Source organism: Ruditapes philippinarum, unplaced genomic scaffold (genome assembly GCF_026571515.1).
Source record: "Ruditapes philippinarum isolate M1 unplaced genomic scaffold, ASM2657151v2 ctg7399_1_1_1_1, whole genome shotgun sequence".
NCBI lineage: Eukaryota > Metazoa > Mollusca > Bivalvia > Venerida > Veneridae > Ruditapes > Ruditapes philippinarum.
Window position 1 is genome coordinate 27,201 of NW_026856739.1, and position 17,566 is coordinate 44,766.

The 17,566-nt window shown below is 30.3% G+C and overlaps 1 protein-coding gene across 1 annotated transcript; it reads left to right on the forward strand.

The window, feature by feature from the left end:
* The first annotated feature begins 3,946 nt into the window (after window positions 1-3,946).
* LOC132747556 (melanopsin-A-like) lies at window positions 3,947-9,927 on the forward strand. Its single transcript, XM_060736966.1, has 3 exons — window positions 3,947-4,335; window positions 7,933-8,075; window positions 9,030-9,927. The coding sequence occupies exons 1-3, from the start codon at window positions 4,178-4,180 to the stop codon at window positions 9,869-9,871; spliced, it is 1,143 nt and encodes a 380-aa protein (XP_060592949.1). The 5' UTR covers window positions 3,947-4,177; the 3' UTR covers window positions 9,872-9,927.
* The last annotated feature ends 7,639 nt before the right edge of the window (window positions 9,928-17,566 follow it).

The following is a 17,566-nucleotide window of genomic DNA, read 5'->3' on the forward strand; positions in this document are numbered from 1 at the left end:
ATTGTAGGTTCAATGATGTTTGTCATTTCAAAACATCTGCGTATGGAAGAAAATTCCAAATTTTCAACGATTTCATGCTATATGTTAAATTATTGTAAAAAAAATAGGATAACTTGAAAATGATAGTTTTCTATTTTACTTTGCACTTGCGTCAAACTGTTCTAAAATCTTGTAATCAAAAATGATTTTCTCAATAAAAACGCTCATGTATTTATTGAATTTTTAAAGTACCTTATTACATATTCTATGACACTGAACGATATTCCTCTTAAAATATATATGACTTTCATTTAAGCACATTTCCAAAAATTCGTATTTTCATTACGGTTTAATACATTTCTGGATAATGCTTCACATAAGAATTAACGAATATTAATCTTTCTTTCAAAAGATTCATACGACAGAATATGCATTCATTGATAAAACATAAACAAATAAAAAAGCGAAATTTCAGACTCTGATGCTGTTAATTGCAAATGCCGAAAGTAGTCCGCTTTTTTGAAGCGGTTACTTCCCTTTATATGTACACTAACGCCGAAAAATTCAGGGGAGATAACTGCGTAAAGATGGTCAAATGACAGGCGCATTAATTTTCAAGCAAAATTGTTCCCGAATGGTCGAAGATTTCTCATATTGTTTTATTCTTTATAGATGTACATGCTTATAGTAAGCTCCATGATTACTTACATCTGTGTTAAACAACAGTTAGCGTCGTTACAAACCCTTATTTAAAATAATATGGTTTTCTTCAGGCCGCTAACATATAATTTCACCGTGGCCAAGGGGTTTGCGCGCTCGCTAAGGAAGCGCGAGGTCTAGAGGTCAAATCCCAGTTAAGGCAACTCATTTTTTTTCCAAATAAACATTGAATTGAATATCAGTGTTGCAATTAGTTTTATAGCCAATTTACTACAATTAAAACGCTGGAAAGCATTGGTGGCACTATACAAAAACAAATTGGTTTATAATCTCACAACCTTCACTTTTCTGACATTCCGAGACCCAATATATTGTTCATGCGAAGTAAGTTAAAGAAAATATTGAAAGAAATTATGGCAAAATAGTAACTTATATTGATTTTCACCTGTTCACTCAAGATACAGCATTAAATGGGCATAGTGTCACTTAATGTGGTGTACAATCCTCAAAACCATAAAATGTGAAAATTAATAGCAGGTGCTATGCTTTAAAAAGCAGCGTATAACCCCAAAAATTCAATAGTAAACGATATTTAATTGTTTTACTGATATCACCCAACTGGGAAAATATTAAATATTTAAAAGAATACTGTAAATATAATATGTTAACTTGAGTATCAGTATCATACCTAAAAACAAACCACAAAATGATTATATGGATCTTGTTGATAAGTGTTGAATACATGATGCATGATGTTGATACAGTTTTAAAATGAAAGATCGTTTCCGAAGTTTAAATCATAACGAAATAACTACATTTCTGAGGATTTAAGTACCTTTATAGCGTTTTATAATTAATCTGACTTTAAAACATACCGTTTAGCTCCTTATTGTTTCTGATCAACTCAATAGATTTGTTCAAACGAAATGCACATCATCTCCTTGACAAAACAAGGAATATAATGTAAAATACTGTGATGATCTGATGATTCACAGCTGTCGCTTTTTTACGTAAATGTTAATCTGGTAAAAAGGCAAAATCTTAATGATGGCACTGAAAGACGAATCATATATTTTGTATATGCTTTTGGAGTTTATATGATTGAATTCTATGTAACATCAATTGTCTTCTCTGCCGTACGATCGGTTCTTAAGATACACGGCGTCATTTCATTTATGCTTTTTGTTGAACAGATGTCATTAAATATAAGAGATAACAAAATGTTGTTCAAGTATACAATAGAGCGTGTGTGTCCTTATATACAATTTTAATTCGCATTGACAGTCAAGAAACTCTTTGATAAAACTTAATCTGATTCATCAATCATATTTATATGAATTCAATTGCTTTGACCAGACGTATGTTTATTTTATGTCTGGCACATTAATGTCAACAAGTATCATCATAATATCCGTTATTATAATTTGATCAATCAATCTGGTAGCATTTCTATTCGTAAAAATACTGTGATGATCTGATGACACACAGCTGTCGCTTTTTTACTAAATGGTTTGTAAATCTGGTGAAAAAGGCAAAATATTAACGTTCTCACTGAACCACTCTTTTTTAAACAAATTGATAATGCTTTTGGTGTTAATATTATTTATTTCTATGTAACTTGAATTGTCTTCTCTGTCATACGATCAGTTTTTAAAATACACGACGTCATTTTATTCATGTTTTAATTGTTTTTTTTATGTCTTGAACAGATGTCATTAGAAATGAGATAACAACATGTTAAAGTATACAATACACTGCGTGTGTTCTGATATTCAATATTAATTCACATTGACAGTAAAGAATCTCTTTGATATGTACTTCTTCAAAACTAAATCTGATTTATCAATCATATTTATATGAATTCAATTGCTTTGACCAGACGTATGTTTATTTTATATCTGGTACATTAATGTCAACAAGTATCTTCATAATATGCGGTATTATGATTTGATCAATTAATCTGGTAGAATTTTCATTCACATGATTACATTTCAGTTTTCGTAAGTCTCTACATAGATTGTTATCAGCACACCATTCCCTTATCTTATGTTTTACATGTAAACGAATTTATTTATATTTTTAAAAAACATTTATTATAATAAGCTGATTCATTCGGAATCTTATCTATAATGTTTATGTGTTGTATTAAATGTATTGGAATAGATTATTTCTAAGGGTTTTAATACTTTCATACTTATTCATTTTATGAAATAGACATTTTACTATTCAATAAGATTATATACATCGTTGGCTTAAATATTTAACAACTTACATCAATTTATGAAAAACACTAAACATGGGTGTTTTAACCTTCCTGACATTTTTTTTTTATTTTCAATGATTTTTTTTCTCTTTAATCACCTTTTCCATGAAGCCGATTTCATTTAAACGGTGACATGCAGTAGCTGATGTCTTGTGTTTATTGATACAGAACCGATTATAAGCCTGCTAACGTAACAATGTTTAGTTTAAACTTCATTCATTCAATAAATTTTACATAAAATAACATTTACAAACATTTCACAGCGAACTAATTCAGACTGGATCGGAAAACAGGTAAAACAAAACTTACATCAATTCCTCTACAGTAAAGGTAAATTTTCAAAATAAAGATACAAAAATGTTGCGGTTAGATGTAAGTTCTTTGAATGTAAACTAAGGTGCCTTATTGAAGGAAGAATATAAGGAGAAATACGATTGAATATATCCGAATTTTGAATACCTAAGATAAACAATATGTGTACTACGTATGTGTTCAACCATTAAGTATATGAATAATATTCATTGAACATGGACATGCAGTAATTCTTAATCATTGTCCAAGCATGTCTACTTAAGTGCGTAAGTGTAAGCATAGCATAAATATCACACTTAACTGTTGTATAGCATGTTAACACGCACTCATCATTAGGCTATAATATAATGATTTCTATTGTTTTTAACTCAAATTACACACAAAAGTGGTGACATTAATTAAACAAGTTTGATATACCTAGGCTATCAATATTCACAAAGACTGAGCGTGTACTGTTATAAACCCATAGTCTCATGACGACAGCAGATTCTAAAAATCGAACCAGTGCAGATTAAATTCAGCCGGTACATCCGTGTACTCTGATAATTATCTGCACTGTGTACTAAATTAGAATTTCGCTATAAAAATTAATGGTTTGTCCAGACAGAAAAATGGACACTTCCATTTAAGAAATTCAGCAAGGTAATGGTGAGAACACCGGAGTATCGCTATGACTGATATTGATTGGTTTTTCATTCTCACTCGCTCCCTCTCCGTATAAATTCAGTTCACGGTATTGCTAAGTGTCAGTTTAGTTATTACATTATGCTATGATTTTAATATATTTCGGATACTCAACACCAATAATTATATCTGTGCTCTCAATATTTTTATACCATTTCAAAAGAGATAACATCGTTATTACGTCGGATGATTTTCTAACATGTATTTGTTGTGATAGTGGATATTAGTATCTCAGTTATTGTTTAGTTTTTGGAATGAAAATCATGAAATATAAATATTATGATTTCGGCGAATAATTCTACGGATATTGAATATAAATTGGATTTTAACCATCAATCTCTCTCGCGAGAGGTGTGTATTTTCTTAGCCATCGTGTTGATATTAGCATTTTGTGTCGGAACAGTTGGCAACATTACAGTTCTCGCATTATATCTGAAGTAAGATACATTTTTTATTTTAACTTTATAATTGGCTTACGCACTACAAACATTTAATTTTAATTCAACTTTTATATTTTAAGGAATAAAGCAGTTTATGTTATAAGAATATTGTTCAACTTTTCTTATGTCAATTTATCTTCTTAAAGTGACATTTTAGTCAAGTTGAACTGAATTGACTATTTATTCCAAAAGATTAAATGTTATAATGTTGATTGACCAACAATTGATATTGAAACATGCTTAGGATAAAATATCAATATGCCTTATATATAAAAAGGCTGCCCCACTGAACGTTACATATAAAATTCTGACAGATATTTACAGAAATTTCTTTGGGTCACGTGATTCATCTATGCTTAAATGCGTAGTAAATTATTAAATTGAAAGGAATTATGGCAAAATGTAAATTTGTTTTGACTTTCACCTGTTCTCTCAATATATACCCTTAAGTTTGTCAAGATTTATATAAGTGATAACGGGGTTCCTACAATAGAAAGCGTCAATTTCTATACAGATATTAGAAGATATTATCCTGTCATTAAACTCAGAGTCGTTGTATGTTTATGTTCCTTTGGTGATTATTTATTTTTTATTTTTTTTTTTATTTTCCATGCATGGAATGATTTTCCAACTTGACCCTCCGATAGTTTTCAGAACGTTACCATTTCGAATGAGCCCTTAAAAAGTATAAAATGAATTTTTAAATGATTTTCTTAATTTTTATTTCACGTACAATCACAGAATTCCAACATTCAAAGTCAATATTCAAACAAATGTTTTTTTTATCAGAAAGTCTGAATTTCATGCAAAAAAAAAAATTGTCAGGAAATTTGAACTTGTCTAGTGTTAAGGCTTTAGTTTAGATATATGTTTTCACCTTAAATTTCCTAAGGAATTCATGTGGTAGGAACGAAACAAAAGTTTCTCATTGATCACAGTGGGAATTTCATTAACCATTCTTAAATCAATAAAATAATGTGAAATGAAGACTTTACCTGGAAATGGTCATTGTAAATCTTTAAAAGGAGTTTTCTAAACGAATTCTCTAGTTCATTGTTTATTTTTATTTTATTACAATGATCTTTTCCGGTTTCGTTAAAAATTGTCATGAAAATAAAACTTTTGTTTCTTTGTTTGGCTATAAAGCGTACCAACGCAGAATATGTCATATGGCGCCGAAACAGGAAATATGATTTTTGCTAGCCTCGGGTGTTACAATACCTGGGGTCAAAACCACCTCACCTGCTTGGCCTAAGAGGTGCATAGACTGCATTTATCCGAACACATTTAGTCGCATCTTGCATTCACGTAGGGATAAACGGTGGCTGCAATCCTTAAACAGCAGCCAATAAAGGACAACCTTTAAGCAACAATGGCTTAAAAATGAAAGTATCATAATTATGCGTACAAGAACTATCAAAGAATTTGACAACAAGGACTTTTTAAAATATTGTATGCTGCAAACTGCAATGTCTTTTTGAAAGGGGTTTAAACATAGTATTCTATATTGACAAAGAGCAAATCCAAAACAAACTATTTTTACCACGGCTGGGTATATTTTTTCTACGATACGTCTTATAATATGTCATATGTACGCGAATGTTAAATCAAAAGCCAGTACTAGCAGCAAACTTTACACAATATAACCAGTTTATAATCAGTTATTTTGGGAACTATATCTGTCTAATAAAAGATTTAAACATACAGTGCCAATTTAATGTCTTGAGTTGTAATATATATTTTTTCATGATTATGTGAATTAAGATGAACTTAATGCATTTGACTTAAACTGTGTTGGATTAATAAAATCAAAATATCTTCAAAGAACAAATTTCTGTTTTGCACAAATCAATTAGTTTACCAAGTTGCAAAATATTATTTTAGCAGCTGTTTGATAATACGAATTTACCGTGAATATTATAGAATAATTTTGATGTATTTCCAGTTAATTTAAAATATTAAATGTAGCATTATCAAAACCGCAACATAAAACAACAAATCGAAATACCTTATTTTCTTTAAGACATTACAAGAATAATCTGAGTTAACATTTGACGCTATCTAAGATTGAGAATTGTTAATGTAGTTGTTACTGATTTGATTGAAATGAATGATCATAAAACTTACTCCTGTCAAAGAAAAGAATGGCGCTTTTAATTTCACACAAACACACACTAATTGAGTCACTTCTGTACTAAGAGGTATACCTCTAATTTGTTTTAATAAGCTTACTCGTACAGTATTAAAATTTTGAAATAGAATATTTTAATAGATTCTTATTACACATCTTTAAATTAATTCTTCATTTCAACTATATATATATACACCTGGTACAAGATCTTTAATATGAATAACACTAAACGGTGATGATGAAATAAAATCTATCACATAGCTCTCATGACTTTTGAGTAACTTCGCGAAAATATGCTTATTTAAAAAGCATATCACCATTAAGCTGTTTCATACTACCATTGAATGAACAATTATTTTGTAAAATATTCAAAGGCTATCTTAAAAAGAGAAAGATATTTCATTTTAAATACATATACTAAATGTGTCTAGCTGTTTTGGGGGATTGTAGCAGATATCCTACAATTATTACAAGTGCTAAAAGAGTTATTGGATATTGGTGTAGAATCTTAAAGACGGATGAGCAAAGATATGTTAAAAAACATACAATATGATGAAATGTTTTCGTAACTATGGCCAAAGTAAACTGACTACATATTTTAAAAACGCCAGTTCGCAAGGGTAACAATAATACTTGGTCCATTTAATCTATTCCTCGGCCACTCATTGACAAGCAATTGACAAGTGTCTAGCAATTTATGAACGTCATTCTTTTCAATGCCATCGGAACTGTTTTAGAGGCCGTTCTGTCACATCCATGTATTAAAAAGATGTCGTGTTAGGAAAAGTTGAAACACACTCCAGTAAAGTTCTTTGACTGATTTTAATGCCTGTTCTTTTTGCCTGACAACGTTCCTGCACATTAAAGAGCTACTGAAGTTGATTTTTGTCGAGAAAATTTAGTGACTGTCAATAAACATGATCCGTATTCGCAAGTCTACATTCTGCTTTTTTTTCTGTTTCCTAGGCTGAAAAAAATGCAAATCATCGCTACAAGAGTTGCAATGAACTCAGCCATTTGTGGTAATTTTGAGGTATAGAAAATTGTAATATATTTGCTGTTTTGGTTACTTTATTGACCATATTGCATTACATAATGATTCACCTTCGCACAATATATGACTACAATCGGGTTTAAGTTATTGTATTATTGACATTTATCATTTAATTATATGAAATAAAAACATCAAACGAATCTCAAAGAAACCTTTTCCAAGTAATCATTTTGCTTGGCGTTTTTAAAACATTATTTCTCCGAATTAATGAAAACATATATTGACACACTTGCCATCTTTATCATCAAAAAAACAGTAAATAGGGTTTCTTCCTCGGCATTCATTTTTATCAGTACGGATTCAGGATCAAAAATGCCATTCACGACTTAAAGAAAATAACAACATGTGAAATCTTGATTTGTATATGTTTTGGAGAGGTTTTATGTGAAATATTCTTGTCTTTTTTCAGATACAAGAGTCTCAGAACAGCCTCCAATCTATTTGTGATAAATCTTACAATTGCTGATTTATTGATGTGTATTATTTGTCTCCCTATGCTCATCAACGAGTATATACGGAGTCAAGTTGTTGACAGTGAGTTTATCGAAAAGTGTAAGTATATTACAAAGCTAAACTTACATTTCGAACTTGTCGTGTTTAAAGTTTGAGTACAGTTCAGTTAAGATGTGCTTAAATATTTAGCGAGAACATACATGTAGACTATATCATAGGTAATTCATTATTGCCACTATTCCGCTAGTTTACACTCTTTATCGATTTGATTTTTTGTTGGTTTTTATAAACGATTTAGCAAATAACTAAAACTGAAAATGATTATTAAAAGCTTTGATATATTGTTAGTACCAGTGTCTTATATTATATAACCATGTTGATTCATAAGTTTACGTGCTAGTATCATTTTCAGCAACAATGTTCAAGGACTAAATGAACCTTTTAATAACTCGGGATAGGGCGTATGTTATTATTTGTTTTCCTCGAGAACTATTCAGTTAAATTATTAGCATATTAGAAGAACCCTCAAAGGCAAATCAACTTATGTATAACACAATTAGCTATTTTATCGTATAGATAATTTCTTGGTAAAATATGTTCACGTATACGCTATGAACTTTGTAACAGAAGCACAGCATTCTAAATACATTATGACTCTTTTAATGATATACATAAATACTTTTGACCTTTAAATATATATATATGACTTATTTTTAAATGTACCATATAATGCATAAATTACGTTACAAAGCGACAAACTTTAAAATAGAACATACATAAATTCTACACATACAACGCCAGATTTAATGCTTGTATGAAAGCATGCAATTTTGAAATAGTAAATATTATTTGCCATGTCTAACATAACATGTCAACCATAACACTCTTTTTTATATACATTTAATTTATATTATATTTAGATACAGCTACAGATCAAGATTTAAATTTTGATGCACTGTTACCTTTTTCAACTGAAAACGAAGTTATTACAAACTATAAATATGTGTTCTAAATTTTTAGATATTTTGTAAATAGTTTAAAAACTCTTTTCAGCTTGTCTCATCAACACCTTCCTTGGAGCTTTCATTGGGTTCTTGTCGATATGGTCGCTTGTGTGCTTAGCATTTGACAGATGTATTGTGATAACACGTACCATGCCAGTTCGACAATATTCTAATAAATCTTTCTCCATTTACGTTATTATAGGACTTTGGGTATTCTGTTTAATCGCGGCTGCAATTCCATTTAGCGGTTACGGACGTTATGTTTTAGAAGGTCAGACAACGTCATGCGAAAGTAAAGATACATTTACTTTAACATTCCAAAATGTGTTTTATAATATAATGATACAAGTGTTATTTTTCGTTGTTCCTGTAATATGTATAACATATTGCTACTTTGTAATATATATGAAAGTAAGAAACCACGAGAAAACATATTTTTCTACTCGAAAAAGTGGACAGTTTGACGAAGTTTCTTTCAGGCGCATGCGCAAAAACCGAACACTTGAAAAGAAAGAAATGAAAACTGCAAGAGCCGGAATTATTCTTATTTCGGTGTTCTGTTTTTCATGGACACCTTTCAGTGTTGTGTCATGGATAGCTTTGTTTGGAAATAGAGATTCTTTGACGCCAATAGCAGTAGCGTTACCTTCAATATTTGCCAAAATAACAACAATATTAAACCCTCTTCTGTATGCGTTGTTGCTACCAAGCTTCAAGTCAAAGTTAGCTTTGTTTTGCAAGAATCATTTCCATTCACCACCTTCGTCTTTTGGATCAAATGAAAGGGACAGAAACATTCCATATACATTTGGTAGTTCTAGTCATCTACAACGAACAAAGACAATTGTAGTTTTTGGCACCAGAGACAGAGCAGTTATAACTGCTGTTTGAAAAATATTTGTTTTTTATGCTCATTTTTGCTTTAATAAATAATTATTTAATTATGAGTCGAGTTTATTCTTCTTAATGTATTTATTTGATAAAATCAGAGAAAGAACAAAACAATTAGTAAATGGATAATAAATATATGAATGATGACTAAACATTATTATATCTGAAAAGAAATTAAAGATGATAACGTCATAGAATACTGTGTAGATATTGTGACTATAGACACATTTCTAGAACAATTGAAAAACAACACAGAGTGAAATACTGAAACACGCTGAAAATACGAAAAACATCGTATGTAACTTTCTTATGAAAAATACACTTTCAGAATAATCAATGGTAAGATTTAAAATTGGGTTATTAATCTTTAAAGATAGACCACTTTAAGATGTATATATTCCTGAAAGAACCTGTCAGTTTTCAGTAAGTGAACTCAATTGCTTTCACCAACATACATGTGCACAGTCAATGAGTATTTATATTGATAAATACTTGATTTATATGCAAAAAGATATTCAAATTATAAACATTATATCAATAGAACATACAAATTATCATATAATAAATTGGACACTTATTGAACATCATAAACTGAGGGTACCTTACAATTTTTATAACAAAGAAAATTATTGTATAAAATAAACTTAGTAAGTTCATATGTAAAACAAACTGTTCACTAGATAATGTAATGCGATCTTAACATAATGTGAAATGTTTTAGAGACAGTATGGTTATATCTCAGCAATTTAAGTAGAAAGTTAAAGAACTATTCTCTTAACAAAATCATAGTTCTATGTATACCAGACAAAGAACCTCAATGGTGATCAAAAGGCTAAAACCAAACAATTCTAACATTGGTCTACTTAACAAAATGTAACAAAATGCACGTGACATTCTTAGCCTGATTAGAATTTTTTGAAAGCTTTTAAAGACTTTTCTTTTTTGGACATTGTGTACAATAAAAATTCATCATTCTGGGAAAAGGAAGTGAGCTATTGATCTGAAATTTCCACACACGTTATTGGATCAGACCTTCATTTAATGGCACACAAATTCTCCAAAAAAACATTTCCAAGTCCCGTCATTTTAAAACACCTTTGTTGTCACTTTAAATCAACATAAACATCATATTTTCCCTTGTATTTTTTAAACAAACTCTTCTGTTGTAAAATATTATGGACATACTCTTTGGAAACAAGCTTGATATGTACCTATATCATCTTTAGGGAACAGTTTGAGTCAATGTTCACATGAAAGATATTTGTTTCATGAACTTCACTTAAAATTTATGATTATATAAATTTAAAACGGTACAGATACGATTTGGTATAGCCTACATGATAATATACATGTATAACATCTTGTATTAATAGGTTGCATTATACGCACATGGGTCGGATGCGCTTTGAACAAAACATTATGAATTTTATATCAAAGGAATTCCTCTTTACCTTCCATATTGTATCAAGTCTAGCCCCTCGTTCACTTAACTATTTGCTCCATATATTTCTATCAAGATTAAGATGTTTGTATCATCTGCTGGGCACAGATCAAATTAAGTGTTAGATCAAGTGTGAAAATTTAAATCTTAATCTTGATCATTATATATTGATATCAACCCCGCAATAAATGTTAAAGTATATTAGAGACTTATAGAGTTAGAAACATGAACAAACTGGATAGAAAGAAAATTTAATTTCAAAGTGAAACATTTTAACCTCAGTAAAGACATACATTTTAACATAATTATTCTATTTTCTGGATTAGTGAACGATGTGATTTTTCAAATATCATTTTCAAATACATATTATTGAAAGTTATTCACATATTACTTTTAAAATATTTTAAAATATTTTCTCTTTTGTAATTTTATTTCGTTGAAATTGGTCCAGTCCGTTTTCCCTAGAATTTGAATGACTGATCTATCCGGTTCATTCAACGTTATTTATAAGCTTTTAACATGACAATACATATGAAACAAATCTTGCTGAGTCCGCAATTCATAGTTCTGTGCAAAGTACACGCCATAGATCAACAGATAAACTTGTCTCAAGACTGTTCTTTTAATATCATTTTCTTCAGTCAATATTATTAATCCCAAAATCTAAAACATCTGAGATGAGCGCACCTTTGGTCTTTTGGATAACTTGAAGGTATAAAGGAATCAGGATGAATTATTTATATTCATCTTTGTTTAACGTATAGAAAAATAAATTAGAATGTACTGTTATTCCCTTTTTAAATGATGGAGGGCAAAACGAAGGATTCTTTCATACGAGTACATGATTTGCGCAGTTCCCATAAAAGAAAATGTTACATCATTATCGTATAAAATATCTGACAAATATTAACCTTTTTAATGACGTTAAAGCAAACATCATTAATCCTAAAGCTAATGCAAGGGGGCGTTATGTCTCAAGGTCTACAATCCATCACTTTTAAGCGAAAATCAAATAATGTCTGCAACGTTCATCCGGTATTTATATTTATTTTATTGCTACTAATTTTAATGCCATGTACTAACGAAATTGATAAGAAAGGAAGGCTCAGACAATATTGGTTTACGGTTACTTCGAATAGAATAACTCATTTCATTTTCAAGTAATTGATTGTATATTGAATCAATTTAAACATTGTAAGTTATGATATTAATATCATTATAACAATATAACAATGTTTTCAATACTAAATCAATTTTCTCCTGAAGAAAATATTAGTATAATAAAATAAAGAAAATAAGAATCCCTAAAGAAAGTCCAACACGGCAAAATTGAAAATGTTGCAGACTCGGTTTGATTGAGCCTATTCATGGACGGTACTATCAAGTGAAAACTACCGTCCAAGCCCCCTAGCACCGGCTTAAGCAGAATCTATATTTAACATGAACTGGTATAAGTTTGAATTTTGAAACATCCGCAGATGTGTTCATATAGCGATTATCATGGAAACTTCAATGTGACACGTAAGTGCCGTTTCTTGAAAAGCGGCATATGGTCCCCTAGTAAAAAATGCGTGTGCCTGAAACGATAAAACAATGGGCGGAACTAAATAAAATATAATTTTGAAAGGGGTCAGAGGTTATGAAGCCTGCATATCACAGATAAGACCTCAAAAGACGAATTTAAAAAGCAGGCCACATATCCTTAGGATGATTAAACAGTATTCAAGTGAGGAATACTGCAACCACCTAACAAGAAAAAAGCCGAGAAGGAAGAACTAAATTACCACAAGCACAACAATTATGTCGTGCTGAACGATCTTTAAGGATCGTTAAACTTAACAAATTTACTTTATGGATGAGTGCCAACATTTTCATTTCGCTTATTTGAATTTTATTTCTTTTTTTGAAAATGACTCGTGTATTTCAATGAACTTTTAAAAGTATTCATTCATTTACAACAAATAAAAGGAAAAGAAAACAAATATATTAGTTTGAGAATGCACAGTTTGTTAGTCTGAGTGTTACCCCCTTGGTTCCAAAGGTTGTAAAATAAATCATTCAACTATGCATATGTATCATAATTACGTCATATTCGTCATACAGCATCTTAATTTAATCTCTCAATGGATTTGACAGTCAGCCAATCCCTCGTTAAACACAGTAAATGTTGGGAGTACACGGAATGTACAAACATTATCTCAACATAAACATTGTCAAAAGATAAAGATGTGGGAAAATCCTCAGCATAAAGAAACATTTAACACACACACTATTTGAGAGACAAATACTTTCTGTAATGTATTGCAAATATCGCTTGTTTTTTTAACAGCTTTTCAACTAATGGATGTTACATTTTATTGCGGCATTTTCTTTTTCGTTTAGTTAATTATCGTCATTTTAACAACCTTCATTCAGATTTCTCATCTATTATATTAAATGTTAATAATTACACAACAGAATGTAGCTGTGTCATGGACTAAATTGTGTTACTAATTATTTTAACTAGGATATGTTATGGCTTAAAGAATTATATCAAAATCAATGAATACCAATAAATTTTGTAAAGTAGGGAAAAAGAACGCCGGCTCGTATTGTTTATACCTATTTTAGCTGTCAGGTTTCATTGAAACAAAATGGAGAAACAGATCCCTAAAGAAAGTCCAACACAACAAATTGAAAATTTTGCAGGCTGGGTTTGATTGAGCCTGTTCATAGCCTGGAAAGACGGTACACGCACCCTAGCACCGGCTTAAGCAGATTCTACATTTAACACGAAAATGGTGACATTTTGAATTTAGAAAACATCTGCAGATGTTGTCATACGGCGGTCATCATGGAAACTTCAATGTGACACAGTAATGCCATTCCATGAAAAGCGACCTATGTCCCCAAGTAAAAGAATGCTTTAGCCTCTTAGGGCGGAACTAAATAAAATGGAATTTTTGAAAGGGGATCTGAGGTTATGAAGCCTAAAGTTAGATAAGAGGAGATGAGAGGAGTGGAGGGAATTTTAAATTGTCTCTCATAAACAACCAAAACCAAAATAAAAAATGTCAACCAGTTATATTTTGTTTTATCTTCATTGTTCAGTATGATTTGACAGACGCCAGTAATTTAAATCATAACATGTTTGCCTTTTCCAATATTTTATTTTGATGCAGTTTAAATCATATTTGGCCCTTTTAACATCGTGTCCTAATAAAGAAACTTTCAAAATAATAACAAGAGGAGGGATTTAGACAATCAATTTTTTGTCTCAAAAAGTATGCCTTTGTATATTTTTTATTTGAAATAAAGAATAGTTTTGACGAAAAATCTATATTGTTGCCTTGACGGAAAAAAAATATTGCTTTACAGGCGATTAAAATATAATACTCAGTGCAGTGAATTGGTTCTAGTTTATTCTTCAGCTTGAATATTATAATCAAACCAGTGGTATAAATTTCCGGATGAAATTATGTAGTTTTCTGCTCGCATATTTCTATGAAAATATATGTTGTATCTTTATCTGATAACATCTGTTTCTTCTTCACAATAACTTCTACATCGTCAGTAACCTAGGCTATTTACGATTTTAGGTAAATAGATGGTATTGTACTGCACCTTGGGATTCTGACGAAGCAACTTGTAGTGCAAAAAGTTGAAAGTAAGTATTATTGATATAATATGTTAATTTAGTTATAATGATGCTCGCGATCACCCCTTTTCAGTACATTTTTTAAAGAACTATACACAAAACTTATACAATTTTATTGTCATCATTTATTAAAATATAAAACACAATAAAAAAATGATCAGCGCAATCATATTGATAGCACAGAGTGTTTAAGAATGAGCATGTATAATAATGATGAGTAATAATATTTTGTTATAAAGTTTTTTTAAAATATATGTAATATTGGAGCATTTATTACACTTTTGCCAATAATATTCATGTATAATTCTTTTGTGGTTTGCCTGCAATGTCTGCTACCAAATACAATCAACATAATTACCACACTATTACTATTGTACATGTATTAAAAACTTAATTATAGACCAGTTCACTTTAATATAACTAGGTAATGAAGTACAAAATCATACACCTATTTTAAATTCACTTAAACTGATATTACTCCAGATGAACTTCTAAAAGAGCACATTCAAAGAACATTTATTTGTGTACTGGAAATATACAACTGACTAACTAAAAACAGGAAGGATTAAGCAAATGTGTATAAACCTCTTTTACAAAATATAGGTCTAGAATGCTTAGTTGATACTGGTTTTCGGCGAAGATTTGTTTTTTTTTCTTCTCATGCTGGTCGCAAACGATTATGTTAGTTTTGTCGTTACACGGCTCGTTAATGTTTGTTCTTCTGGTGTATATTGTAACGACCTTCACTGATATACTTGTATGCTCTACTGGCGAATATTGTAACAACTTTCAGTTTGGGTTTAACTGCAATAACAGGTCATAAGACGCCAAACGCTGTAAAAAGAAGACCTAAAACGGTTGATAAAAGTGAATAAGTAAATTTATTAAAAGTGAATTTATGCTCATTCAGGTGTAAATAGTGAGTGTAAAGGTAAATGTTAAATTTATATGCAAAAATAAAAAAATCATCTTCATGAGCCATTGACAGTTCTATATATACATGTATATAATCCGGAATGTATCGATAACATTCGAATGTTCAAAAAAAGTAAGGCAGTCCTTTTGTAATGCAGAGAGTTTTATACTTTATCCTAAGAAACATGTTTCATTATTAATTATCGATCAATCACAGTTAAAGCACCATTTGTCTGATTCCGTTGCAAATTCTTTTTCCCTTTATTTTTGGAGGACAGCAATATAAAGCCTTAAGCCCTTATCCAGCAAAGCATCTGGTCAATTTCCGCGTGGCATGGTGTTTTTTGGACCGGCAATTTGTTCTTTCTGTACATGACGAGTATAGATTTTCGTCAGAAAAACACAAAATTTTGTCCAACAAACCATTCAAATACCAGTTATCTTGCTTCCGCTGCATTCGTTTGGAGTGTCTTCTTAACGGCAATATAGGGTATAAAGCCCTATCCCTAACAAAAATGTCCGGGAGATTTCTGCACGGTATGGTCAGATTTTATTTTGGAACGACCATTTCGTCTTTCTGCATATAAAGAGTTTTTCGAGCCAAATGTTAAAACACTTTTTCAGATTCCGTTGCGGATTCCTTTTTCAAGAAGTTTGGAGGGTTTTGATATTTTACAATAAAACAAATGAAATTGTACGCTTTATGGCAAGTATATAATGGAAAACTTAAAGTGCATTTGTATAATCTATTTTTGATAAGCCAAAATAAGTTATAAAAGTCGTGTACTGTTGATGCTCTCACCTGAACTTCATTATCTTAATAAATTATGCAGTTACACCGATCATATATGCCTCTTGGTGTGCATTCAGCCTGGTAAAACTAATATAAACATCGTACTTGAGTATTAAACATGCATACCGAGATCTGAATCTGCTGACATTTTGAACTTACACACACGTAAAGGCAGAAAAGGAGCAATACATGATAAACGATAAGTTTGTTTATACCTGTATGGTAGATAGAATACGAGAACTGTTCGTTAGAAAAATTAATATACTAAAAGTGTAAACAGTTCGTTAGAAAAACTACTATACTAAAAGTGCATCTGCTCAGACTTATCGGAAGTCAAATTCCTAATGTCGATAGCGTAACCACAAAAAAGTCGTCAAATTAAACATTTCTCGGTATTGTACCACACTTAATATATTACTTATTGTAATAATTTATGAAGAATGTTTGCAACTATTAACATAATTTTGATATATGACGTAACGATACGATCTTGAGATAAAGTATCAAAGATTCAGCACAAAGAAGTGACGTTTCGTTGGGAAATTGCGATTTCAACTATTAGCTACTCATTAATCTTATCGTTGATAAATCTTCTCGCCGATTTGTCTTTGAAATGATTTGGAATTGTATTTATAACATTATTTTTGTTTAATTAAGTATTGTGTACTTTCAGATAAATGAATCTTAATATTTTGAATAAAGTTTTATATCTTTGAAGATAAATCAAACTTAATTAAGAATACTGAGCATATCAATATGTCAGAAATGTTCCTCATAAATATGATAAGTTTTCATGTTCATTTAAAACTATCGCAAAGTTCAGAATTTTGCAATATTCGCTCTGTTTTGATAGTTTTGCTTCCCTCACCCATATACTATAATTAACTGTTATTTTTTGAAAATAATCTT

Bases quoted from the DNA above. Each gene is read 5' to 3' on its own strand.
- LOC132747556 (XM_060736966.1), top strand. From the start codon at position 4,178: ATGATTTCGGCGAATAATTCTACGGATATTGAATATAAATTGGATTTT. The intron at 4,336-7,932 runs GTAAGATACATT...GTCTTTTTTCAG, and splicing joins GTTCTCGCATTATATCTGAA to ATACAAGAGTCTCAGAACAG. The intron at 8,076-9,029 runs GTAAGTATATTA...AACTCTTTTCAG, and splicing joins CAGTGAGTTTATCGAAAAGT to CTTGTCTCATCAACACCTTC.